Source organism: Ambystoma mexicanum, chromosome 2p (genome assembly GCF_040938575.1).
Source record: "Ambystoma mexicanum isolate Mex_15411 chromosome 2p, UKY_AmexF1_1, whole genome shotgun sequence".
Classification (NCBI taxonomy): domain Eukaryota; kingdom Metazoa; phylum Chordata; class Amphibia; order Caudata; family Ambystomatidae; genus Ambystoma; species Ambystoma mexicanum.
This window is the reverse complement of record NC_090923.1, coordinates 1,016,839,274-1,016,866,804: the sequence shown is the minus strand read 5'-3', so window position 1 is coordinate 1,016,866,804 and position 27,531 is coordinate 1,016,839,274. Positions and strand designations below refer to the sequence as shown.

General features: G+C 45.2%; 1 protein-coding gene and 1 long non-coding RNA gene across 2 annotated transcripts in view; one reads left to right on the top strand and one right to left on the bottom strand.

Moving 5' to 3' along the window:
• PLCB3 (phospholipase C beta 3) overlaps positions 1–27,531 on the bottom strand; it is an 869,107-nt gene that overhangs the window by 543,119 nt on the left and 298,457 nt on the right. Inside the window, exon 2 of the mRNA XM_069644864.1 lies at positions 18,248–18,325. Coding sequence (XP_069500965.1) covers positions 18,248–18,325 — 78 coding nt within the window. The remainder of the gene's footprint in view (positions 1–18,247; positions 18,326–27,531) is intronic.
• Positions 1–27,531, top strand: part of LOC138567040 (uncharacterized) — a 36,093-nt gene that overhangs the window by 445 nt on the left and 8,117 nt on the right. Inside the window, exon 2 of the long non-coding RNA XR_011302089.1 lies at positions 19,798–19,920. This is a non-coding gene — a long non-coding RNA (uncharacterized lncRNA). The remainder of the gene's footprint in view (positions 1–19,797; positions 19,921–27,531) is intronic.

Genomic DNA, 27,531 nt, shown 5'->3' with positions numbered 1-27,531 from the left:
CATTTCCACAAAGGAGTAGCGAGGCAGTCTAAAGAGTCTCTTTAATATCTCAGACTTCCAATTTTATCAGTTCAATAATAAACCCATAAACCCAAATGTTTGCACCATACAGAGCGATGGCAATAGTCTAGCTCGGTACAGTGTATACAATGCTCCTATGGAATATCCCCACCCGTATGAGCAAAGGAACCAATTGTACCTGCTATCTGGCAGAGCTTAGCGTTGGTGCGTTCTAGAGGTGTGGCGCAACTAAATTTGGAATCCAGGAAGATACCCAAATATTTATAGTCAGAGACAACCTCAATTGAGCTCCGATCCATATGCCAATTTGTTGAGCCTTCTGGTTTGTCGGAATAGAAATCATTATTTTTGTTTTAGAAATATTTGCTCTGAGCGAATTAGCCTCAGAATATATTTTCAGCCAGCTCAATGAACATTGCAACCCACCAGGAGCAAGGTCGAGCAGCACAAGGTCATCTTCATGACCCACCCATTGAATGGAGGCATCTCCTAATTTGAGTGGAATGATGGAAGGGTTAATGAGGGCCTCTCCAAGATCTGACAAATAAAGATTAAACAACACCCTTCCAGGTGGAGAGCCAACTAGTCTGTGCGCCTTATTGGTCTTGACGAACCTTAACCCTAGTCCGTTCATGGAGACAGATATTAATCTTTAGCAGGCCAAGAGGGATGTTTGAGCGCAGCTTCCTCTGTGGCCTGCCCCCGACCACAGTATGAAAAGCTGCGCTGAAGTCGATGAAAGCCACATTAACGGGTGTTTTACAGACTAGCCAAGCCTAATGGACGATAGTCGCTAAAGGCAGGCCATTGGTGGTGGTGGTGGCGTTGAGGCCCTTCCGAAACCCTGTTTGATTCTAGGGGATAATGTTGTTACTCTCAGCCCAAGCTGCTAGTTCTTCTAATGGGACCCTGGCAAAAATCTTGGTCCCAGGGCATCCATCATGGCCAACAGCCGATAACTGCCAGGGTCCATATGGCTCCCTTTTTTGTGAACAGGAACAATAATGCTGTACCGCCATGAAGATGGAATGACCTGGGTTGCTCTAATCCAATCAAAGAGCCAGTTTAGTGCAGTTGCCCAGATTTCCGGGTCAGTTCTTAAGTAACTGATATAGATGCTATCAGGGCTGGGGGCGTAGATGATTTACTAGCCATGATAAGCTTGTAAATATTTATGCTTTTTGAAAATCGCCAATCAACAAAAGTGGTGTCAACTGCTGTCTGAAGTGTTTCACCCCCAAGGTTGTTACAACATAACTATTCCAGACCAGTTATGAGACCCCGTTAATATCACGCACCAAAGGTTTGTTACCGTTGATGCTTTTCCAATACAAAGTTGTGATGTTGGTATAAAATACATGAATGTCCCACCATTGAGCGCACTGTACTTGAAACTTATGCTATCTGTAGTAACTACTTTTTAGGGCCTTCGCTTTCGTAGCATATTTTTTACTAATGTAGTTCAACATGTGCCAATCCGCTTAATTCCTTGCGCACAACCCTTTTCTATGCCCAAATATCTTTATCAAAGGTCTGTCGATGTAATTTCTTAGGGCCAATATCTATACGTGAACAAATCACATGTTTAGCTGACGTTTTTACCATGATGTCTTGAATGCATCTTTCATAGCTAGAAAGAACGGAAGAATCTGTCTCAAGGGAAGGTTGTGGTTCAAGAAGCGAACAAGCCGAGATAAAACCCTTAAGAATAGACCTAGCACAAGGAAGGGCCACCCCAATGTTGCCATCAATCCAAGTCCACCGGTTCAGCTGCGAGTTAACCTGCAATGTTCCGGTAGAGGCAGGGCTAAAAAACAGGAACAGATTAGCAATAACTGGAAGGTGATCACTTTCCTGTCTTTGAAAGACACACGTCTGTGATCATTTGAGAATGATTGGCACAAAAGATATCATCATTTATGCTGCAACAGTTAGTATCCTGGGGGAGAGAATCAGAGGGAAAGGCTCCATCAGCCATACTAAACTCAGCCAGATAAAGCAAGTTAGCCCATTGCGATCCCCGTTTACAGACTTGATCCGCTCTATCCCAAAAAGGGGGGTAAGGTGAACAATCCAATAGCTCTTTCCTCCAACGGGCATCACGCGGGGCCCTAGAGTTAAGGTCCCCACAGATAATGACAGCAGACGTACCCACCAATTTGGAAATTCTTTTTTCCACTTCTTTAATGGTGGCCTCATGACATCCTACATGGGGGGGGGGGGATCATAGATGTTAATGACGATTTCTCTGGGGTTATTAGAATTCTGGGGAACTGACACTCTGCCAATGAGCACATTCAAAGATGCACTAGTGATAGCAACCAAACCCAGGGGATTCCTAACTCCCAGAGCCAGACCACCTCTAGGACGGCCCCTATGCCCCTGGGTAGCCTGTGAGGATAAGATGTTCCAACCTTCAACAATTAAAGGGTAAGTAAGCCAAGTGTCCTGCAGGGCTAGGATGTTAAAATTGTCAACATGGTCCAAAAGTTAGGTTCGAATAAGTGCAGATGGCCTCGAGTGTTCCAGCTAAGGAGGAAAAAGGGAGACCTAGGAATACTGAGTCCTCTTTTGCTTAACCAAATTTGCCAACCAATCCCAGTGGCCTTCTTCATCCATGTCCCCATTCCAAACAGCCAACCCTCCCAAATAATGAGGTTCTCTGTGGTTAGGGTTAGTAGTTTCTTTTGTATGGATTCCAGATAGGCAGGTAGTGTGATCACTAGAGATGTTAATACGTTTGTTCACCTTTCCCTCAATAACTGTATTAAAGCTATCGGCGCATTGAACAGACAATTGCATTAGCAGGTTTTCCAAAACATCAAACAGTTGAAGAGCAACTGGCATCCCCACTATTCAGTGCGCCATTAAAATCAGTGGCCAGATCGGCCAATAAGAACTGGGGGCGGAGGGGGGTGTAGCAGGCTGAGGTGCGTCACGAACAGGAGACATTACCGGCAGACTGGGTTTGTGGATGGTTAAAATTATTAGGCGTATGCATGAGGATAAAATGGGTTCCTTCGTGCAACTGATCATGCAAAGACCGATAACGCCACTTCAGGGACCACGCTGGTATCATCTGTAGCTTGATGGTCAGACCCTGCTGGTCTGGAGCAAAAATGGTCTGCACAGGAGCTAAACACCAGCTGACCATCAGGTGCCAAGAGATGAACCAATGGAGGCACAGAGATCGGCTGCTTCGAGCAGCCCGGGGCTAGAGCAGGGAAGCGAAGCCGTAAGTTCCTCTGTCAGCTCAGAGCAGAGCTGAGTAGGATTTACATGAGTCGAAGCCGCTACAACTAGCGGAACAGTAACCTGTGTAGTATAAAAAGCAGTAATTGTATGATCAGTCAAAGGCTCGCAGCAACCTCATTGAGAAGAAATGTTTTTTGCGGACAGCTTCTAGATCATCGACACAATTCCACATTTTTGTCGAGGCCAAATGGAAGCGAGGGCTCCAAAACCTTGGTTGACAAAGCCATGCCCTTGTTAACAGACCTCTCTTACAGACCGTCATCCAAAGTAACCAAGTCTGCATCATTAGATGGAACAGTACAAATTACAGGCTCCTTGGCGCTTTGTTTTGCAAGAGCTAGTCTTTTAGAGGCTCGGGCTGCCACGCCTCCCGTCGCTCATCACTTCGGCCTTTTGGCAAGGTAGCTAAAAACCACAAGCTAATGAGATGATGATAGGAGACTTCCTGGATTTGCTACGGTGGTCAGGGAATAGGGCATACCTTGATTAGGAAGAATTGCCAAATGAGCTCTCCTCCACTCTGCGGCACCCCACACCTGTCCTGGACTCCTCCTTGCTCGTGGTGAAGCGCGCCGGATGAAACGTAATGCCGTGGGTCTCAGACGGTAGTCTTCACAAGCTACCTCAACGCTCCAACAAGGATGTTGAAGAAAAGCACCAGTATGCGTCAAGCAGCACTGCCTTCCTCGGTCTCCCAATTGCACAATCTCATGGCTGCCGCTTCAAACGTCAATATCGCATTTAATTCACCAGTCAACGTATCGATCTTGGGAGGACAAAGGAGCGAGTTTGGGAGAATCGGGACACAACCCATGTTGCACAGTAACATCCTGTTGCCAAAGTGAGTCATTTCCTCTTGAGCTATCCGCCCGGATAATTTAATCATTTATGGAGTACACATTTTTAAAATGTTCACCAACATTTGCAGTTACAACAGTTTCAGCAGGGCAGTTTCTAGACAATGTTGCACCCAGGGCGAAACAGAATTACCCCCCCAGACTCCTCCAATTTGCTCTTCTACTGTTACCCCCACACTGCAGTACCTCACCAACATCATTAAATCATTGCATCTTACATAAAGTTTAATTGATTTATACTTAACATTTATAAGTAAACAAAAGGGTATGCACCAACATTATAAACAGCAAATCAGGACCATTAGCCCATGTGAAGCTCTCTTCAGTTGATGAAAACTATCTGGAGAGGCTGCTCCAAGGCAATACGGGACGTGGGTGTGCAGGAAAGGGAAAGGGGGTTGGGCTTAAGATCATGTTAAGTATTGTGCCTTGAAGCTAATTCAAAGCACTATCGGGGAAGACGAGAGAGGTAGGTAGGCTATGAGGTGAAGCAAGTACACAAATGATGATACCTGGCAAATGATCCGATTGCATGAGCATTTAATTTTTTAAAAATTTTTGGCAAAATCTGCTCGCTTAATCGGAGTGTCTGAGTGTAGGTTGGCAATTTCTAAAAAAATGCACTAATCCGAGGCATTAGATGACAATAGATGCCTAATGGTGCGGGTACCTAGGCAGGTAATGCTACCTTCTGGCAAATTGTTGCATGCCGCATGGATAGCCCATGCGCAGCATCCTTGTTTCAGGAAAGGGTTCATACCATGCAACAAGTTCAAAACCCTTCATCCTTCTGAGAGCGATAAATCGAGTACGATCAGTGGGTAATATTGATTATAGAGCTTGGAAACACTCCATCTACAGGAAGCACTATACAAATCACCAAATTATTATTATTATATAATTCAAATATAAGGCCAATCTATTGAAATACTGAGTGAAAGGTGCGAGTTGCTGCTGTTTCATGATGAAAGCTGCCAGTTTGTGCAGTACCTTAATATATGATGGCAATACCCGCTATATGCTGTATGTGAACATACCCTGGCAAAACCTAGCAAATGATGATAACTTTGACATGCAATTGGAACGGAAACACGTGAGACTACATGGCCACGTAATCTCGCTGCCTACAGTAGAAACAAAGTCAGGAACAAACATAATGGATACCGATATTGTTTTTTCCCCCCCATACGCAAACATATATTTTGCATCCTGGTATACAGCACAGTTTGGCAAGGTGTCTCCATGGCACCTGATCACATGTTCTCCAGTCCCAGACTTTCATGTAACCAATCAATGCATTCTGGGAGTTGTATTTTTTTTAAATTTCAAATGGATTAACATACCAAAAAATAATGATTTTCAAAAGAAACCCCAGTGATAGTCAAGAGTCAACATTAATAATAAAAAAAAACGCACATACTAGAAATTGATCGTATTCACGTGCTTCAAGACCATATACTCAGGCCAATCCCCCTTGCTCATATTATGCCTTCCTTCGGTCATTTACTTCCGTCTCTCGCCCCTTTGTCCACAACCTCCTACTCCTGAAGGCAGTCTCTGACCCAGTCCTACAGATAAAGAGGGTACTTTTACTACCTCCCAAAAATAGGGAGTAAAAATACTCCCAACAAAAAATAGGAAACAGACCTTTGCAAGGACCATTGCCTGTGCTTTCACCCACACGGCTCCATGGATATGTGTGGGCCAGTAGTGCATGTGGTGCTACAGGAAGAAACTACTCTTATAACTGGCCGATCAGAAGATGTAAAAATGTATCTTTTAATGTGTATGAATAACTAGGTGCAAAGAAATGCATTTTACCTGCAACTTTAAAAAATAAGGAGTAAAATATTCCCACTTCCAAATCTTATCTGGAGCACTGCTCTGACCAACAAAAGATATTTTTAGTCCTCCCTGAAACCTCCCTATATAGGCAGTGCCACCATGTAGCAGTTATCACAAGGTTGTTGGGCAGTTTAAGGATGTTTAGTGTCACAAAGAGCTGCTAATGTTTGGGAGGCGTGAGTCTTCTTAAAAAAACTTTGAGCAAAGAATTAAGCTTTTGTCTGTTTCACTGGTGGTAGGTATATTGATATGGGCAGGGAATGCTTCTCTCCTTTGTCTCTGTCACTGTGTTGCTGTTGCCTGTTAATGCTACCTGTTGACTGTCAACGTGCAAAGGGTACCTGCTCTTCCAGGTAATACATCTGAACAGTTTCCCTGCAGCGCCCCTTCCCCAAACTGTGCCCTAGGCCACTGCCCAGTTTTCCCTCCCCTAGAAATGGGCCTGCATTTCAGTATTGGCTTTAGATCCGTTTGCACACATTGTACATGTTATTTAACAGCAGGAGACTCCCCGAGGTGCAGGAACATTATAACAATTGTTATGCAGGAGAAGGTTGGGGCGGGGGGCGATGCAGGGCCGCTACAGCGTTGGACAGAACACTATCAGGATTTTTTCATTTGAAGATGAAATCCAGTTAAACCAGCCCGCTCGAGTGGTCAAGGAGAAGAGGGGATACCCATGTGGCATAGGGTGTGATGAAGTGAAAGGAGAAAGAGGGAGGAGAGATGGGGAATGGGAGAAATGTGGGAGAGAATGGGCACGGACAGCGGGGTCGAAAAGGGTCTGCCAAACTAATTGTGTTAAAATAGAGATGTAGAGTTGTATTTATTGGTTTATTTGTTATAGCTGCAAAGTAAATCGCCACACCAGCGTACAGGAAGGCCGAACCCAGCGTGGCATTGGATTGGAATAAGCTGCTGCGTCAGCAACCAGAGGAATACAGGGAAAGTACTGTTAATAGGGCAGCCCACAAGACTTGACAGTTCTATAGAAGTTATAGACTGAGGGAGGGGTCATTATCATGTGGTGAGCCACCACCAAGTGAGCCATAGGGATTGTAAGAGGCATTATACAAAACAATAATGACCCCTTGCACGGTTCATAAGGCAATTAGCACATGGTGGTTGTAGCAACACATGTTTCAGAGTTTTGGTAGTGAAGTAAAAAAAAGGCTATAGACTGAATTAGTACATTTAATTTTGTTTTTTGTGTAGTTTTTAAATACATGATATTTTTCATAAGTTAAACATTTTAATTACAACATGGTTGAACTGGCATAGGTTTAAACAAGCATGCATATATTTCTCTTAGTTTAAGCTTCCCTTGCTGTGTTCCCCACCAGTGCTGCCAATTTAAGACCCTCTTGATCTTTGGCCCAAATGTCGAGGTTGTCAGGCATAGTGTTGGGGCCTTTCAACACTTAGTTTAAATGGGCCTCCAGCATCAAGGAGGCCCCGAGCTGCTGTCCCCGTGTTGGCAGTCTTATCACAAAGCAAAGTGCTTCTTTAATTCAGTACATTACATATGCATGTTACTGGCGGCCATTGAAGCAGTCACCTCTGTCTGATCTTGCTGTACCCAGCAGCGTTCTGCTCACCTTGTTGCCTTTTTACTCCCGTTTTGACTAAATTAGCACATTATTGACTAAGAAACCCCAATAACATTTCTGTGTGCATTAATTGGTTCAGCTCTCTCCCCACATCCCACCCGATGGCTGCCTTTCTTCGTTCTGTCCAGAGAATAATGAAACTGTCCTGTGATAATTTTCAGCTACTCACCCCATCCTCCATTCCTTCATCTCTACATTATAATTATGCACCCAAAGGGCGCCCGAGTCTGCTTTTCCCAGCTGTTGGCAAGGGTGCCCCAAAACATTTTGAAACGGGCTCCCACCAGCCCAAAAACATCTTCAGCCGCCCCTGCAGGTGCTATTTATTGTCTGTGATGGAGCAAGCTTGAGATACCTGTTAGGGTACTGGGAAGAGAATATTGGAAACAGAAAAGTGATTTCTTTTAGCGAGGTCTGACAGCGGGAATAGAACACAAGACTTCAGGGGACAAAAGAAAAAAAAAGTCAACACTACTGCACTGGCTTCTGTCCCTCTGGAGTAGTAGTAGTTTGTAATGTATAAAGCGCGTGTTCATCAGGCCAAAATAAGGAGTTGGTGGGGTGGCCGTGCCCCCGTAAGCTACCCATGATGTTCGGTTTGTGGATAGGTGCTGGGAGGTGGCCAGGAGAGTGCCAGAGACTCGTTATTTGTACAGCTAGAACGAATTCTTATCGTAGGTGATAGCTGCATTCTGATGGCACAGGCATTGTATCATGTCTGGTGTATGGAAGCAAATAAGTGCGAGAGGGAGGCCGTGCCTGCGGCTGGTGTCCACCAAAGTGGTGCTGGACTATGCTCCTTTTGGCTCAGTACAAACTTTGCCTTTGGTGTGGCTAAGTGATCCGAGTCATCCAGTCTGATCCGAGAATTGTACTTTACATGGCTCTGTAGAATATACTATAGAGGCACATACTGTGAAAAGGCCTTGATGGCGGGAGGTAAGTGTGAGAAAGGGAAGATATTCAAGTTGCTGGAGGGAATAACCAGGTTATGAGGGCCTTTCTGAAGGTGATGTACTCCTCATTGAGGTGGGTGTTCCAGAGGGTGAGAGCTTGGACGGAGAAGGAGGATCCTCCAACTCTGGTGGAGTTGAATGGAGGGGGGGGGGGAAATCACAAGGAGTACAGAGCCAGATCGAAGGTTTCTGGTGGGTTGGTAGTGTGTAAGCATGTCTTGGAGGAATTCTGGGCCTGTCTTGTGGAGGGTGCGGTGTGTGTGTGATGCACATGGTTTTAAAAGTCCCTTGTCGGCTGATAGGAAGCCAGTGTAGTACTCTAAGTGCAGGAGTAATGTGTTCTCTGGGGAAGAGGGCAAGGAGGAGTCTAGCTGCAGAATTTTGGATTTGCTGGAGTTTTCAGAGCCGACCCGCGGGAGAGGCCGGATAGAGGGAGTTCGTGTAGTCTAAGCGGAAAGATGATAGCGAGGATTGATGCGACTATGGGATCGTTGGAGGGATAAGGAAAGATTTGCCTGAGGATGCGTAGGTGGAAATGACAAGTTCTGGACAGTGCTGAAGTGATGAGAGAGTGATGGGTCAGAGTCCTAGGTACATCCCAGGTTTCAGAGACGGACACTGCGGGCAGGGCTACTCGGTAGGGTGGCCAGGGGGTGAGTTGGGGGAAGTGGTCTGACAGGGTATCGCAGAGTGTTTGGAAGTGTGGGATTGAGTATCTTGAATTCTGCGATGATCCTGTGGAGTTCCCTGCTAGGTTTACGGGAGTTGAATATACGGGTTCCATAGAAGGACCTTTTGGCTTTCCTAATTCGAATCCTATAGGCTCTGGTTTGTCTGGCATAAGTGGTTCTGTTTTGAGGAGAGGGGTTGGCCCTCCAAGAGCGCTCCAGGTGATGCTCCACTGTTTTCAGATGTTGGGATTATGGCCTGATACCTGGGAGGCGGACCTAGTCAGTGTAAGAGGGACGAGGGCATTGGAGAGCCAATGGTAGAAAAGGCAAAAGAGGGAGGTCCTTCATGGAGTGTGAGGGAGCTGTGACAAATCCCAGGATATCGTTCCTGCTTCATTAGGGGGAGCCACTTCCCATGAGGTCAGAGAGGTGAGGCTGCTATCCGATAGTCCCCTGTGGGTGGTACTCAGCAGATGGATCTCATGGGAGGGAAAACCCTGTGGGACTGAGGACGATTATCGGGGAAGAACGGGGCATACCCCAAATACACCACAATCTACCTCATCTTCCTACCCTATACAGGGTAACATGATTCCACACTCTTCCATGTACCTATGTAAGGTACAGCATCCAAACATCTTTCAAAGTACTGAGATGAGGAAGAGTAGGCACTTGCTGGATGAATCCTGCAAAAGTACTGAGACGAAGATGATTCCAAGCAACCCAGTTGAGAAGAATAACACTGGTACTGGGAAGAAGAAAAGGCGCAGAGTAACGGAGAGCGTTCCGCGGAACCAACTCCAGCAGTCTAGTCAATATGGACAATCAGTAAGCTGCCGGTAGATAAAGAGGGAAGAAGGACTGAAGAGTGTTCAGCCCTCCCCGGAGGAGCCACAAGCAGGTAGGCAGAGCGGAGAAGCACACCCAGAGGCCCCGAGACGCGAAGCGAGAACCTGAAGCATTCAAAGAGGGCAGAAGGAAGACGGACCCTTCGCCCTGCTGGAAGCAGACCACAGAGGTCTGCCTGAGAAGGGGCCACGCCACACACAGTGGCAAAGCACAGTAGCAGAGCTACGGAGACAGCGTGGCTGGAGCAAATGACACAGAGAGCACATGGTGGACGAGACCCAACTCCTGGAGCCGGCCAGAGCACGAATGGAAGCTCCCTGAAGGGTAGGGGCTTGCCAGAGCTAGCTGGTGGGAACGTAGGACAGGTCTGGGAACCCCTTAATAAGTGTAAAAGCACCCTGGAGTTCAGGTCTGGGAGGAAAGGCTGTGAGAGAGACTTCAAAAGGAGCAACTACATATGAAGTAGGGGTCTGGGACCCTACATACAAGAAAGAGTATGAAGAAATAATTACAGATGGAACAAGTGTCTGGGAACCCTAAATACAGAGAGGTTATTACAACCACTATATAAGCCATAGCCGTGCCAGGCAGGATAGTGAACCAGGTCTGCTATAATAACTGAAGAAGCCCTAATATGAACAATCCTAGTACCTGGAAGGATAGTGAACCAAGTCTACTTTACAAATAGCAGAGAAGCTGGAAGCCAACCAGGGGAAGGGAGTCATTCACCCTGGGGACACGAGAAGCTGCAAAGGAGCCAGCGGTAAGGAAGTAATTTCCTCTGGCATCCTAAGAAGGTCTGACAAAGGTCAGGGGAAGGGAGATATTGCCCCATCCCTTGTTGAGTTGTCACTGAGTCCAAGAAGACGGGAGGGAGCCACCCCACCTGCCCCGGTATTGTGAACAGAATAACTAATTTCAAGAGACTTTCACTTCTGTGCCTGCCATGGACAGAGAAATCCTCCAAGAGAACTGTTAGACCAGATTGTTGTATGCAATCTGGAGCACATATCTCAACACCAGGAGGTGAACACAAAGCCTCAGTCCAGAAGAAGGGAGTCACTCTTCTGGACTAAGATCATACTCATTTTTCCTTAGTTACTTAGGAGTGTAAGTGACGGAAATAGGTTTAGACACAGAACGGTGGACTATTTGTTTTAGTCGGACATTCTGACCACGTCATTTGCATTTAGTCAAGGCAGGGAAACTCCTCTTAGTGTAGGGGACAGTTAGGGTTTTTCCTCTTTTATTTTAACCCAAATAAAAGTCTATAACCACAACAATGCCAGCTGTTTGTCGATCTCCTTCCACACCCTTACAGAGCATAGAAGGGAATCAGCCAGGTCGGGATTTATAATGACCTTATTCCAGAGAGGCACTTGGGAGGGAGAGGTGGGGCTGGTGAGACCAGGGGGGGGGGAGTCAGTCAAGAGAAGAAGATGCCGCAGTGATCAGTCTAAATTAGAGGTCACAGAAGTAGGGTGGAGATCAAATCGATAGAGCTGAATAAAGCGTCAAGGGTGTGTCCTGCAATGTGCCTGGTGTGTGACATCATTTTGGGTCATGTAATCGATGAGTGGACGGGCCATGGGGTTGGAGGAAACATCAAACCAGATGTTGAAGTCTCCTAATATGGCGAGGGACAGGTGGGGTATCAGAATGGTTGATGAGTAGACGTTAAGGGAGTCTGGAACGTTTCTATGGTAGCCAGGTCGCTAAAGGAGTAACAAACTGTGGGTGAACGAGGGAGAGTTGTATTTTTACTAGCAGTGACGTGTTGCAGGGTTGAATGCTTTTTCGGGCACTCAAGCTCAATATGCTTGTGCAAACATAAATGGGCACAGAAAGACACCCTGTGCCCTAGTAGTCCCACATGCATAATAAAGGATGCTACTTGTGTTGACAGGCACACCGTTCTTTTGGCCATGCCCCAAATATATATTTTTGTGGCATTAGTGCAGTGTTGGAAGTGAAAAATAAATAGCGGTACTCTGGCTGCATCCAAAAAGGAGAACGTGGGATGGGCGAGGGATGGAAGAAGGTTAAGGCAGGTAGGAATGTAGAGGGGGTTAAGGCAGGACGGGGCGGGGCGGGGCTTGCAATCTTTATTGGCACTTGTTGCATTGGAGCTTGACTAGATAATGCCCGGAAGAATAAAGCAATAGCACTAGATCCATCGGGGGCAGAAATATCCAAATAATACATTAATACATTTAAATCTGGACTCCAAACGAGCATGCAATCCAAACGAGATGCTATTTGACACACACCTCTCGAGAACATGCTTTTTGGTGTTATCTTGGCGTCATCATTTACACTAAAACACACAATTTCAAACATGCTTAAAATCTGAACTGCACAGGGCACTTGCGATGGGATGGCATCTGCAAGGGTGATATAGCATTCGTTTTTTTAAATTTATTTTAATAGTAAAATAAATTGATGCTGGTAATTCTGTTTCTGAAAGTACGGATCTGCTAATGAAATCCCACTTTCATAATGCTCTATGCCCAAAAACAGAATGCACACGTGTACCTTGCATCGACCATCTTCCGACATCCCCAACAGCTGCACTGCAGTAGCAGCAGGGCAGGGTCAAAGGTCAGACATGCTTTCATGACCACAGGGGCTGGACCCCAACGTTACAGCCAACAGGCATGTCTTTAACTGTATGCACACCTCCGATTCGAAACATGATAATTGTTTACTACCGAAGTCTGATGGCAGCAGTTAAAAATAAGCCACGTCTAGTTTTGACACGTTGGCTATTAAGATCACAGAGTTATGCAGCCACAAGCATTTGATGGTACCTTATTTTCAGCTTGTTGTATAATCACTCGATCAGAACAGGGCCTGGTGGGCAGTGTCTGGGCTGGGTGTACCCAAAACAACCCCGTTTTGGGCCCACCCCCCCTTAAGGTTTGTCACCTTCTCCCAATGAACAGGAATTCTCCCCTATGGGGTCACCTGGGAACCAGTACTTCAGAGACAGCCTTGTAACTTCAACAGCCACCTTACAGCAGAGTGCCTACATCAAAAGGACTCCAGTTTATCAGCAGACAGGGGAAGTGTGCAGAGTAAGAATAACCCAGTCCATAGCGAGGTTCTCACAATCTATGATTTTGCTAGGGCTCCTAAAATGCCTGTGTCCCCCTCCCCCATTTAATGGGGACAAGGCACTCCGAGTATGACATCAGGGGTTCAACCCTGGCTGATTTTACAGGCTTGTTGTGGAGTACTCCATTGTCCAAAGTTGCTTTTATAAGGGGCCTCCATCTAGGTGATAAATCTTGGGACACTCTTGAAGACAGACTCACCTGAGCTCTATTGGCGGAGCAGCCCGCTCTAAGGTCCTCTGCCAAAGAAGTGAAGACAGATATCCAAGGAAGAGGCAAGGTCTGCTCCCTGAACATCCCAAGTGCCTGTTTGGGGTGACCAGCTGGCTGGACAAGGTCCACTGCAATTGAGACATGGGTACCAAAGACCCTACTCACTAGCGGCGAGAGAAACTTGCACATTCTCTTTACAAACTTTCCTGGTTGATAAGGGCAGAAGTCTGGGTCTGGCATCAACCACAGCAGCAAGGAAGTGACCCATGGCTCTCCCTGCATCTCAGAAGTGCCTCATTGCCATCCAGACTGCTGCAAGGTAACCGCCAGAGTCATCTCAACCTCAATGCTCAACTGCCTCCTCACCTCCAGGTTTTGCTCGACGTCAAAGCGCTGCAGTCTCCACATCAGAGACCCACTGCGTCAGCTAGAGTCTCCAACCCAATAGTAATGCCTGGTTACCAGCTTCTTTGAACTCCAAGCCTTCGCCATTGCAGTATCACAATGTTGTGTTGCCAGTTGAGCTCACTCGCCGCCAAAAGCCAAGTCTCTGGTTCTCCATGCTGAGACTGCATAGTGTTCCAGCACTGATGACCCAACATCACCGCCATTTCCCCAGTGTCTTCAACCTGCAAGCCATCACCGCTGCTGAACTGCACCGAGTCTTTGGATCTCACCAAACCACCACTATGCGACTCTACCCCAGCTCTGCACCGAAAGACCAGCATGGAGCCCAAAAAAACTGAAAGACAAGAACTGAAAGGTATTTCAAGTGGCTCTGTCCACTGGTTCCACCTTAAATGACCCCAGTGACTTAAGTCCCCTTCTTTAACGTTTAAAAGACATTCATTAAATTACATTTTCATACTAAATTCTTTGCCCGAGTACTGCTGTCTATAAACCACAGCAATTCACTTTTTATTTTAAAGTCTGCTTTCTCTACATTTAGCCTTAATGGCGGACCAGTAGGTGTTTTTAATAGTTTGTTTTAAATTAAAAATTCTATTTTTACAGAAACTTGATTAGACATCCTTTAATTTTGCCACCACAATAATATTATTGTTTAGATTGGTTCTGTAGCGGCTCACACATGACATGATGGGTTCTTTATAACCCGCTTACTACACAGAGGTTTCTAAGCGCGGACCCGGGGATCGAACCTGTGTTGCTCCGTGTCGCCTTGCTTCCAACGCGAACACGTTCCCCCCGATTTATCCTCCCGAGACATCTCTTGAAAAGTATAGCCTGTTCTCGGGACGCGTTGCCAAAGGAGGTATACCCGTCAAACTGTGCCCATGTCTCCTTTATGATTGGGATCTCTGCTGATTTAGTAGTAGATTCGGCTGGGTAGACAGTTTAGCCATCTCTTCCCCCTGTACTCTTGCAGAGCAATAGTCATTTCGTCATGGCTCTAGATCGTGTCAGTAGGTCAAAATGACATTTTCTTCTATGCATAGCACAGGAAGTCGATCCAGCAATCAGAGGCGAAGCTATAATTATTGCATATTAAAACTGCATTCTTTTCTCTCAAATATATAATTCTATGTATAAATAACACTAAAAACAGAAATACAATACTTTGTCCAAGCCCACGCCCGTATTTTAAATTCAATACACTTTGTAGTTGCTAGTAAACATTTGGCTGCAGTTAGATTGAATAAAATCGAATGAAATTAAACAAAAAAGGTAAAAATCAAAGCCCAGGAGTGGAGTAGAGTTTTCGTCGAATCATCCAACACACCTGGTCCACTGTGAGATGCTCCTTTGGTCCGTAACACTTTTGGTCCTTGGCTCACTGGTGAGTCGGCGGCGAAAACAGAAGCAAAATGCTTCCTTTTTATGTGTGCTGCCGAGACCTAAAGTGCACTTTGAAAGCCCCAAATTCCCACGCTTGCATGGTGTGCATATACATTCGACACTAATTGCAGTATGGTAACAATACCCACTTCAAATTAGTACCCAGCGAGGGAAAATCAGATTGTTAAAAACAATCTGATTGGCCATTGCCGGATCGTTATCAGGCCGGGAATAACTCACCTGCAGCACTCCGTTCGGAGCACTGAGTCCAGGAGTTATTTTCCCTTTCTGGCCGTCGTGGAAAGGGAGAAGGGACTACATGTCCCTGGCAGCCATTTACTTAGCTTTTTTTTCTTTATTTGAGAAACGTTCTCAATGCCGTTTCTCAGCTCGAGAAAAAATGCTATTAGTACCCCAGTATGACATGGCAGGGTACTAATAGCAAAATAACCCTCAGAGGGGGCAGAGGGGGCATTACAGTCTAGTAATGCCCCTGGGGCTACGTTAAAGCCCTTGCTTATCTCTGGATTGTAATTATCACCCTGGGGTTGTTTCCAGATTGATGATGCCCCCCCCTCGTGTTGCATTGGTTCAGTCATTCTACTTTCCACCCTAACCGACAGCACATCTCAACAAACAACTCCACCGAAACAACACCAGTTACTCAAGGGAACGTACACCACCCAGAGGCTTGGGTCTGCACTGAATTTCGTTACATCAGGGCTCAAAATCTGCACTTGCTGCTAGCCATTGGCTAGGTATATTTGAGTCTTGGCGAATAAGAAATTATATTCTGTGTGTATGTATAGAACAGAGAAGGCAAGTGACTTTTTATGGCTGGCTAGTAGTTTTCTACTTGAAGGTTTGCCCCCTGCGCTACACTAATCCACCACAGATACACCAATGCAACTTTCCACACTTCGTAAACACCACTCTGGCAGACACCATAGACAACCGCTCAAACAATTTATGTCAACAACCTGGAGGGCCCTCAGACATCTCACACAATATCTAAAACTTCACATTGCAAAGAGCTGTCTTTTCCAACCTGCACACATCCTAGCAAACCAACCTAGCCCTGCTCCCCCGGCTTCTACATTAGTCCACTGTGCCACCTTTTGCAGACCCTGAAGCTTCAAGAAACTTTCAAAATTGCAGAAGTTGTGCTATACAAGACTAATTACCCCATTATATAGGGGTCTTTTTCTTGGAGTGTGAGCTTAGTAGCTTCCAAGGACTCCACCTTTTGTGGATGAACCGTAGTGGAATTAAATTATTTGCCCAGTATCACACACTTTGGTGTAACCATGAAGCAGGGATTTGAACCAACTTGGTACATACCTGCCAAGCTTTGGTACAACGATTTATGTTTTGGATATCAAGGCCAATTTACTGTCCTATAGCATTTATTTGCAAAATATACAGATTGCATAGTAAAGCAACCCACTATATAAATCCTTACATAAACATGTTAAGCCAAAAGAATATCATGGTTTTCCACATCCTGAATGGAAATTTCCAGAATGTAAAACAATGTAAGCCTGCCAACTCTTGTTTCACACCACTAAACTTCCAGCAATGTAAGACATGCACTAAAAGAAGTTGTATAATAGGGTCATTTGGGCATAGAGATTCTTTGTCACCAAATTCAAACTATTTGCTATGCATAATTCTAAGAATATTTGTCTATCGACACAAAAGCAAGTGTTTGCCGCTGCTGATAAAAGGATAACAAAAGAAATGGGTTTCAATAGTCATTGGGTGGTTAAGGTGCTGGGCGCGCAGCCCGATACACTGTGTGTGCGTCAGCCTGGCTCGGATATGCTTAATGAGCATTAGGACCCGGGCGGGGAGGCAGCCAATCAGATGGCTAGGAACGCAAGCTTGTACTGCTGGTACAAGCCCACGTTCCAAGCCGCCTGGTGGCCGATGCCCCCCGCCATCTTCCCACCACCCTATGTAACTATTCCTCCCTCCAACCTCCTACTTACCTTTTTTTTAGCGGCACCCGCCACTGCATCCGCGCTCCTTGCCCTCACCTCCCGCTGGCCGCCATGGAAAGGGAAGAAGAGCTCCTTACAGAGCCCCGCCTTCCCATTGCATGGCAGCCATCTTGGAAAAGGATTTTTCTTCCTACAACGGGAATGCCACACGGCGTCCCATTGTAGAAAGGAAAAACTTTTTTTTAAGCTCCCAATTGTTTTTCTTTTTGGTCTGGATGCTTTGTATCTAAATGTGTATATCTTTTCATTGTACATTGTTTTGGCAATGGTCCGGATCCCTCATTATCGACCTGAGCGAGCCGTTATCCCCCGTTCCAGCCCCTGGAATGGGGGATGAACGCCAAGCCACATTGAGTAACTGTGACAAAGTTCAATCATATGGACACATTTGGACTAATAGACAGCGAATCACTGTACTGTCTTATCAGCCGAGTAATGCCAGATTCGGGTGGGGAAATGAAATGGCAGTAAAGTGTACCAATGATTTATATTACAATTCAACCGTAGGCAGCCCCAACCCCTAGATTTCTCATCCCACTCAAGGCAGTGCCGCTGGCTAAATATCCCTCTCTAATCAACTCCATTCAGTCCCCTCATTTAATAGCTGTGTTTATGCTATTGAAATCGCTATACATACACCGAGAGAGGTAACATGGTCTATCTCTTTTCAAACCCCCGACCGAGTGCTAGAGGTGGCAGCTTTTGTACCTTCTATACCACCCCACATATCGCCATGATCTCACCCATTCTCTGTATCCGCGTCCAAAAAAATGTATAAACTGGAATACTCTGTAAAGCCACAGTATTATCAGAAAACTAGCACTCCTTTGTATATATTGTATGTAATATTATGTATTTTATTGTTCTGTCACATTGTTCCTCCCCGTTACCAGATATTTAAGCCTGCTGTAACCTACGCCGTGATACCTCCGGGTTTGGGCGTATAATAAATGTCATAAATAAATAAATAGTTCACTTAGTCCTAAAGGCAACATGCTCTAATCACTGTGCAGATCAATTTCTGGGAAATGTAGGTGTAACTAGCACATCTTACCATATTCGGCCCAGTCCAGTACATGAAGAATCCTTGCGGATCCACCTTCAGGGTGACCAGGTTGCGGCTGCTGGGTTCCTGGAACAAAGAGAGAAGCCATGTTACGGGAAAGTATCCGGCTCAAAGGCGCTTAAGTGGCAAACAATGGGCTCAAAGGCAGATCGGATGCTCACAGGCAGGGCACCAGCTCAAACATGTTACAGTCTTTTAGGAATTTCTTAGGTAGCCCAAAGGATTGCAGTCAGGCTACAGTCAGCACAGGTGTTCACAGCAAGGCCAGAAGTTCATGGGCGCGCTAGAGGTTCGGGCGTGCAAGAGTCACTCCCCGACAGATCACACATCAGAAATTCACCAGGTGAGAAACGAAACGAGTAACAGCCGAGATAGAGTCAGAAGCAAAGGACAGGTTCAGTAACAAGTTCACAGAGAGTTCACTGGCAAGGCCCAGACATAGAGGCAGCTTCAGGATAGCGCATAAGGGGGACAGATCGATATATGGCAGCCATTTCACACACCTGTTTTATAGTGAGATAAAAATCACACGCAGGTAATGTTCACATGTCAACGGAAGTTTAATGGAGTCTGTGGCTCAGTGGTTGCTCAGAAGCAGACGGGCATCTATATATGGCAAGCAGTACAGAGCCGCAGAGAGGTCAGAGGCTGATCAATATTCCACTGGCAAAAGGGCAGGATAAAAACATACCACATACAGTGGAGGCCTGGTCTGCGAACTCTGGAGATTTCCCAGTGGGCCTCTCCCCCATATGCCTAGTTTGTGTGGTAACGTACTGTTCTGCTCCTCTTACCCTCTCTCCCAGTCACGCATCGCTCGCACAGTGTAATACAGGGCCACCTTTGCAAAAAATGTCTACTCCCTCTTTTGGTTCCCAGTCCTCCCCTGACCACAAGGCGGCCGCAGGCAGGACAAAGATCCGCGTGAAGACCACAGACTTGCCCACGAGTTACAAACGTATGGGCAAGGGATAGCCTCACTGCCAGGTCGTAGGTAGATCATCGGCCTGCATGCAGGTCACAGGCTCACAATTAAGGGAGAAATACAAATGAAAGATGACTAGCTTTTAAAATATTGTGATGTTGTTGGGTGCCATTTTGATTCACCTAGCATCTGCTCTGTGTTGGCATCCATTTGATGTGAAGAATCAGGTGATGTACTGTTTGTGGGTTGGGGACAGGAACACAAGGTCTGGGCCTCGTCAACACAGCCGTATTTGTGTAAAGTAACTAATTCATGGAGGGTCCTTCCTGACGAGGCCAAGCAAACTGAGAAGTTGACCAACGATCGTTCTGGTAATCCTGAGCTATTATAAACTATTGTAAACCATTTCTGCGTATGTGCGCCTACCTGTAGAAGATCTGCTGACCAGCCTGCGAATGTGTATAAATTAACTGCTAAAACCTATGTTCCTTAAGTCATTTGTGTTAACCACACGGTTAGGCAAATCCGCCCGCCCGAAATGCGGGACCAACTTAACTTCCTTTGAAGCACGGGACTCTGTTTCATATTGTTGTGTTTTTCTTTAATATTCCAGGACATATTTGGCGAGCCAGTTAGGAGGCTTGGAGTCCTGCATCTCCCTGTGGCAACCTTTGCTTCTGGGATACCCTCCCACTGGTGTTCTGTCCTCAGAGTTCTGGTGCGCATGAAATTAAAGGTAAGCCAGACACTAAGCTTTTGCTAAAGGTCTGGGAATTGTGAGTGGTGGGAGACCGGGGGTCAAAAAGGGGGTGTGTGGAGCAGGGGAGGAGGTGGGAACCTGGGTTTCGATATAATCAGAGAGACAGAGAACGTGTTTCGAAGGGATCCACTCTGCAAGTATTGCGTGGGTGATAACATTGTGAAATACGGGACCCACCAAGCACACCTGTGCTTAGGTGAAATTAAGGAGCCCGACAAGCACCTTTTGCTTAGGCGAAGAATAAGGGAGCTGCAGGAACATTTTCTCCTGCAAAGTATGGGCCCAGGAATTCAAAATGGTACAATTAGAAATCACGTTTTAAATTCATGTGACAAAAGTAAAATATAAAAATATTGCGCAGAATAGGCACAAGTGACTGAAAACGACAATGTCTTGGCCAAAAGGGAGGTGGGGAGGTCTTTTTGTCCCAGAGTTCTAGAGCAAATGTACACTACATTGCAGGCTACCATGGAAAAAAAGAAAAGGGAAAAACGGTTGCGCATTTTACATTTATGGAAAAAACATGGCAATAAGCGACAATGTCAGCCGCAAGAATCTGAAATGCATATTATTTTGGAGTCTACATCTCTGCCTCCATATGAAATTGGGTAAGATAGAGCTTTAGGCTATGTGTACCCTCTGACAAGGTAGCTATAGGATATACGCTACCACCATGTAGGGAACATAAGGGAAATCTCGAGGCATTGATATTGTATCTGACGATTATTGGTGTAGGTACATCTACAGATCCAGAGAGAGAGGGAGGGAAAGCGAAAGAAGGCCAAAGTTAAGTCTAGAACGAAGGCTAAAAAAAGGAGGATGGATAAAGAATATGATTTATCATTGATAGATTGGGGGAAATAAAAAAGGGACTGCTGCTTTAGATTCCCTATGCAGAGCAGACGGGGAGTTTTATAGAATGAAACAAAGGATGATCAGCTTAAAGGAGGACTCTGGAAGAAAACAAACGAAGGGGTCACGATTGGGGGATTGGGGGAGTGTAGTGTCTGGGTTCATCTGACGAAGGCAGGAAGGACTCAAGGATCACCAGGACCACCTAAATACAAACGGAATATGTACTTTATTAGGTTACTGGAATCAGGCTAGTATGCAAGAGAAGAACAAGTTACTTCCTTACCTTTCGATGGGATGTTCCTTCGACGTATTCCACATCTTTGACATCGATTACCGTGGTAATCAATGTCAAAGATGTGGAATACGTCGGAGGACACAATCCCCTCGAAAGAACAGGTAGCAAGCATCCTTCCAGCTTAGCTCCCCTAACCTGGATAACCAACCCGTCACTCATGGAACCCTCCGGGCACTCCAGATTCCTGGCATTCCACATTCCAACCCAGGTAGCTGGTGCAAGAACCATACTACATATCCCCCTTTCTTATAAAGTACCAGGAAGGGGAACCACACATTCAACATCACCACACGGGACTTACTGCACTCAGGACCTAAGACAAGCTCACCACCAACACATCCACAATCAAAACATATCCACATCAAAACATATCCACATCAAAAAGGGTAACCGGAGTAACCAGATTAAAGAACTTTCCACACATCAGCAACCAAAATGGCGTATTCTCCTTTCACCCCAGCCTGCCATACCGGGGTCATGAGTCTGCCACATCCAGCACACACGCATCGCAACACATTCGGCAAACATCAATTCACATCACCCAACCATTGAGGCCGGTTCATTCACGCAACCAACAGAACCATCTACCACATCACCAAAACACTTTGATCCAAACCCATCATCAGCACTCTCCCTAGAAGACAATTACAGCAGGAAAGAAAAGAAAAGCCACAAACGCAACAAAGAGCACAAAAAAACATAAGCGCACCGCAAAAACAGTGAATCTAAAGATACACACGCATATATGGGCTAATTACTCCCACACGTGCAATATAACTAGATGGTAAAAGCAATAATAGCATGCTAATTGTAGGGCAAACTTTGAACATGCACCAAAAACCTTAAAAATATCCTCACATAAATAAAGTGCATTGTGTTTGGATGCCCCAAGACACCCATTGCATTACATTGTATCCTAACTGTATAATGCTCGGGTGCTCTACGACATCCATTCATACTGCATCGCATGTGGCAGCCAACTCACAAATGGGCACCTTCCTAAAGCATACTTTTTAAAAAGGTACAAACATCTGATAAACTTCCCCCAACGCAATACTAATGTGTATATATATATATATAGATCTCATGCAGAGAAAGGACGTTAATGCCGTCAGCCGCTCATAATACCTTTTAGTGCTCATTATTCACACCCACAACCCACCCCACTTAATTTCTATTTGCATGGACATTCAATGGTAATAATCCAAATGTACATTTCTAAAACTTCAAACTCGTGCACTGCCTGTGAACGTCCATCAGTATTTGCATTTTTTTTTTTAAACATCTGGGTGGTGCTGCGCCACATTGCATGGACGCTCTAAAATATTTAAACACGCTGTAACTAATATATATATATGTACGTACGTGTGTACACACACACACACACACACGACTGCATTATTCAAATACAGCCACATAACTTTACAGCATTGACGTTCTGCGTTCTGCCATCTTCCAAATATACCTTCCTGGAGTATTTACATTAAACCAAAGCGCAAAACCATTTTACTGAAATGTTGCTCCCAAAAATATCACATTTCAAATGTCCCATCTCAAAGGTAAACCGCATTAGTATCTTTATTTTAACCATTACCACACGTGCGTTTCAAGTAACATATTGCATTAATCATTCAAATGTAACTGGGCGTTAAAATAATAACTGCTCCAATAAACCCCTTAATTTCTTCTGTGAAAACTGTGATTCCCCGGAGGTGACGACCTCCCATGGCCGCTACATGAGGGAGGATCACATGGGAGGAGACAACTAACTGGGGGACGTCATGACTTCACTGGACGAGACACGGCATCTCCCCCTTTCCAATGAGGAAGACCCTCTAATACCCAAGATCTTCTTCAATGAGGAAGACCTCTAATGCCCAAAGCCTTAATGGGCTTTAATGGCATATTGTCAGGTATTGGTTCCCCGTTGTAGAGGGAGCAAAGAAACCTCTTCTTCATATCCCTTAGGTCAAAAAAACATTTTTTGACCTAGACACACAATTTTCCAACACAACCATTTTTACTTCTAATATACCTTTATGTAAAGATGTCCTCTCACGTAAAGCCAATAAGAAAAACAACCTAAATGCTATGTGTCTGATGACATCTATGGACTCCAACTCCCATAATCCCTGAAGTACTGAGACGAGGAGGATGAAGGAGTTTGTACAAAGTATTAAGATCTCGACGCACAACATGCAGTTTAGTTTTTTTTTTACAAATTACCTGTGCGCGTGACATTTTAAGATGGAAACCGCACTACTAAGTGTGGCAATGCCGGAGAAGACGGCTCCCATGAGAAGGCTTTCGAGTGTGGGAGACACATACTGATGTGGCGGAGCAGAGGCGTTCACAGAATGAGAAATACAGAGCGAGAGCACGAAGTGCCGTGGAGACCCAGGGAGCCGCAAGACAATTCCTATGCACTCAGCAGCTCAACGAAGCAGCATTCTCCAGACCGGGACTTGAAGGGAATCAGGACTGTGACCGCAGAGCCGTGAAGGAAGCCGGAAAGAAGTCTGTAGCATTTCGCGTGGAAAGCGAGGGGTAGAGCCATGCCGCAGAAGTGCAGGCAGGACCGGAGACACTGGAGAGAACCAGTGAGTCGATGCGAAGCAAATGGGGACCCCAGGGCGTTCCGGCAACCGCGCCAACAACAATTTGAATGTTTTGAGATTACTGATACAGAAACAATAATTTGCTTGAATAAGAAAAGGCAAAGTACAGAGTCAACCTCAACCAAATATAAATGCCAGAGATGCAAGTAGGAGGCAAAGCTTGAACAGATATCACTGCAGACAGATATACTGCGTACACCACAGTATATGCAGTTTTGGTGATACAGAGGAACTTTAAAACAGATATGAAGCCCTTGCAAGAGAAGGATACCAGGCAATTGAAACGCATTAGAAGTCCCGGCAGCGGAGTATACCATGCAAGTGAAACCACAAGTGAAGTCCTGGAAGGAGAGTACAACAGGCACTTGCAATTGCATAAAGAGTCCTGGCAGGGGAATATACCAAGCGAGTTGCATGATTTAAGTTCAATTGTTGAAGCTATATAGTTTGTTTTTACGCCCCGAGGACGACCTTGGTAGGTTGAAACACGTGTTACAGTGTATTCTTTACATATTAACACGGTTGTGCTCAAATATGTATAAATCCAATACCACTGTGATCAAAATTACCCTGATGCTATATGTTTGACCTATTCATGGCCCCAGAATTAAATGTGTAATTTAAATATGTTTGAATGACAATACAGGAGTATATCCATTTACGTTGACTCACGATACTCATTTACTATTTTGGGGTTGTCAAATGACAGAATTAAACCACAAACCACGAGTGTGGTGAAATAAATGACTCAAATAGGTTGTTAGAGCGCAGTCTGTGAGGTCAGTACCCTCAAGTTTATGTTTACAATATAGGTGATAGTGGAAGATCACCTAATTTACCTCACGGCTGCAGCTATTTTCCAATCACTGTGTATATTAGACCCAACATTTCTCTAGGCGTGCGCGTTCCTGGTTTGGGGTTTTTGTTTCCACAAAGCCATACGTTTCCCCTGCAGAAGGGACACAGAGCTGCTCTTCCCCTTGCAGGAAGGAAGTCCCTGGGGCCTGTGAAGCCCAGACACTGGGGTGTACATGTCCCAGTGTGCAGCACTCTTGCTGCCATAATGGCTGTGCACCAACAGTGCACCGGGGCCACATCAAATTGGAATTACAGGCCCCTGACCTGTCAAGTGTGTCTGGACTGAACTACATGTTCCAGCAAGCGCCATGAGCCGGCGCAGACAGGACCACTGGAAGTGTAATGCAGGGCAAGGTGCATGCCAGGATCTGTTGATAGTAAATTACTGTTTGATGGAAAGCTTGCTCTGTTACAGTTACCACTCATGTCAGTACTGAAAATATAGTCGTTTAAATGCACAACCGTCATACTAATGAGTGTTGCACTTTACCATTGAAATAGGAGCCACCCTGCTGATAAGTGCACACATTACAGTGGTAGGCAGCCCTAGTAAAAGGCATTGTTTTATTAAATGTCCACTAGCTCTACTGGTACTATTAGGTAAATAAAACTATAGTAGTGTTGATGAGTCCTGCTACTGTCTTCACAGTGTTACAGCTTTGAGTAGTGCAAGGCATCAGTATGCAAAGAAGTGCACTCGGGCACAAGAAAGGTGTTGTAGGGGAGACCGTTGGAGTCAAGATTATTGGGTGTATAGCCATGTCTCACCAGTGTTTCCGATTTGTAGGAAAGGTTAGGTGAGAGTTTATATATTTGTATAGCAATGAATTCCTGAGGTACGCTCCCACCATTAAGACAGTCCGGTTAACTTTCCTAAAACTACCACATAGAAGTAGTATATTGGCGAGTTATACTCAGGAGTTAAGGGCTGCACAGTGTGAAGCTATGTTGCCTGGTGACCCAAGTATGCCTCTGTGTGGCACATTTGATATTTTAAATTATAGAAAATATTCTGTTTTAATAGAGGGAGGTTTCCCCGGTTTAGGAGTCATGTTATACTTACATTTCAATTGATATCAAAAAATGTGTTGTCTCTGAGAAGAGGCTTGTGTGATTTATATTTATATGTCCTGGTCGTCATAGTGTTTCTAGGAGCCCTGGTATTTTACAGATGCATATGGAAATCTTCTTGTGCATTTTCTCCTCTGCATTCTGTTCCCCAGTTTAAGAATTTTGAGGGTGTCTTTCCATTCAATGCAATGACATATATTATTATTTCCTACATGTTGAACTGGTTTGTGCTCAAGATAGGTTGTCGCAGTTTGTTTCGAGTGCTGATTGAAGTTACTGTTGAGCATAACTCTACGAGAAATGGAATTAAAACTTAAATCTGCACCTTGCATCTCTGTAAGGGTCCTGCTGTATTCTCCAAAATGACCCAATGCAAGGTGTGGCCTATGTATTCGGGTTGGAGTCTGGGACTTGTAGTTCTGCTTTGTTACGGGTATGGGGCTAGGATGTAAAATCTTGACTGAGTACGTTGCGGTCACGTGTGGCAGTGACCGGCCACAGATCTTAGCTAGTTAATATCATTTGGAAAGTTCATAAGTCACAACTGCCAATATTTAGTATGTGACACAGTCCCCTATTTAGAAGCATTTATCACCTTTTAAACATTTTCTGTAAAGGCCACAGGGGTTTGCGTGACTATTTACTGACCCAAATACCCGAGTTAATATTTACAAGAATGGTCGATACTTACTGTAAAGTCCAATGTATTTGTACTATTTTTATTTTAAGAAAACTATCAATACTGGTTACAGATGGGAAGTCTGTGGAATCAATGACCCATTGGTAAAGGATAACAGTATAGAAGCTGTGTGTTACAAAAAGGAAATAGTGATTTTAGAAAAAGGCCATATCCAGCATTTACTTTTGAAAGGGCTTTCTGTGCGTTAGAAACATAAACATCGCCGTTTATTCTGCATGCTGTGATTTTGTGAAGTTACCTAGACATTATACGGTGCCAGAGAGCAGAGACAGCAGAGCGCCTGCAGGAGTGCTGCGCTATAGCGAGGAGTGCAATAGTTTAAGGGGGCTTTTACAGCTATCAACATATCAATGGTCCAGTTGGCCATTGTGTGCAGGCTCCCTCATTTGGAGAACAGCCCCAGCCATTCACTTACGTTTGGTGAAAAGAAGCCACAGCTCAAATTCCTCCAATGGGAGGTTGGATCAGGATTTTGATGTGTACCTATTCTCGTTATTGATTATTTTAAGGGTTGAGGACATTAGTACATTGCGCACTGCAATGTGAATTGTCAGTTGCAGCAGAGAAGGTTTGATCACATATAGGCTACAATACATCTGGGCAATACAGAGCTAGTAAAACACACGCCGAAAGTGTTGGCTTCATTTGGGAGGCAGGTTTGGCTTCTTGGACATTTTCTGTGACTCCATATGCTTACAAAATATGTGGGTGTGTCTAGCTGCTCCTCCCCGACATTCCCAAAGCAGAGCAAATAACCAATGGGTATGTTGATATAATGGGGTCAGTCGGATTGAGGAGTCAAGGGTTACTCCTGCTTTTAAGCGAACCAGACTTTGGGCTATTGCAGAAGCCAAATAGCCATCATAATTTTCGATCTGGCTGCTTGTTATTTTAAACCAATTGAAGTGCCTGCAGGGGGTTACACAGAAGCAGGGGAGTTGCTAGGTCTGGAAAAGACCCGGGGCTAAGCTGATGTCGGAACTGTTGGGACTGGGGGCTAGCTAGCCTTTTGGCTGTAGCTCCTGAGATTCTATCCGGGGCTACAAACAAAAGATCAGGGGCTATAGCCCCCTTAGCATACCCCTAGCAACGCCCCTGCACAGAAGTCCCAGAAAAGGTCAGTCTGACTCACTCCTACGCAGTTCCTGCCCAAAATGGATTCAATGCCTGCATTCGCTCCTCTAACGCGC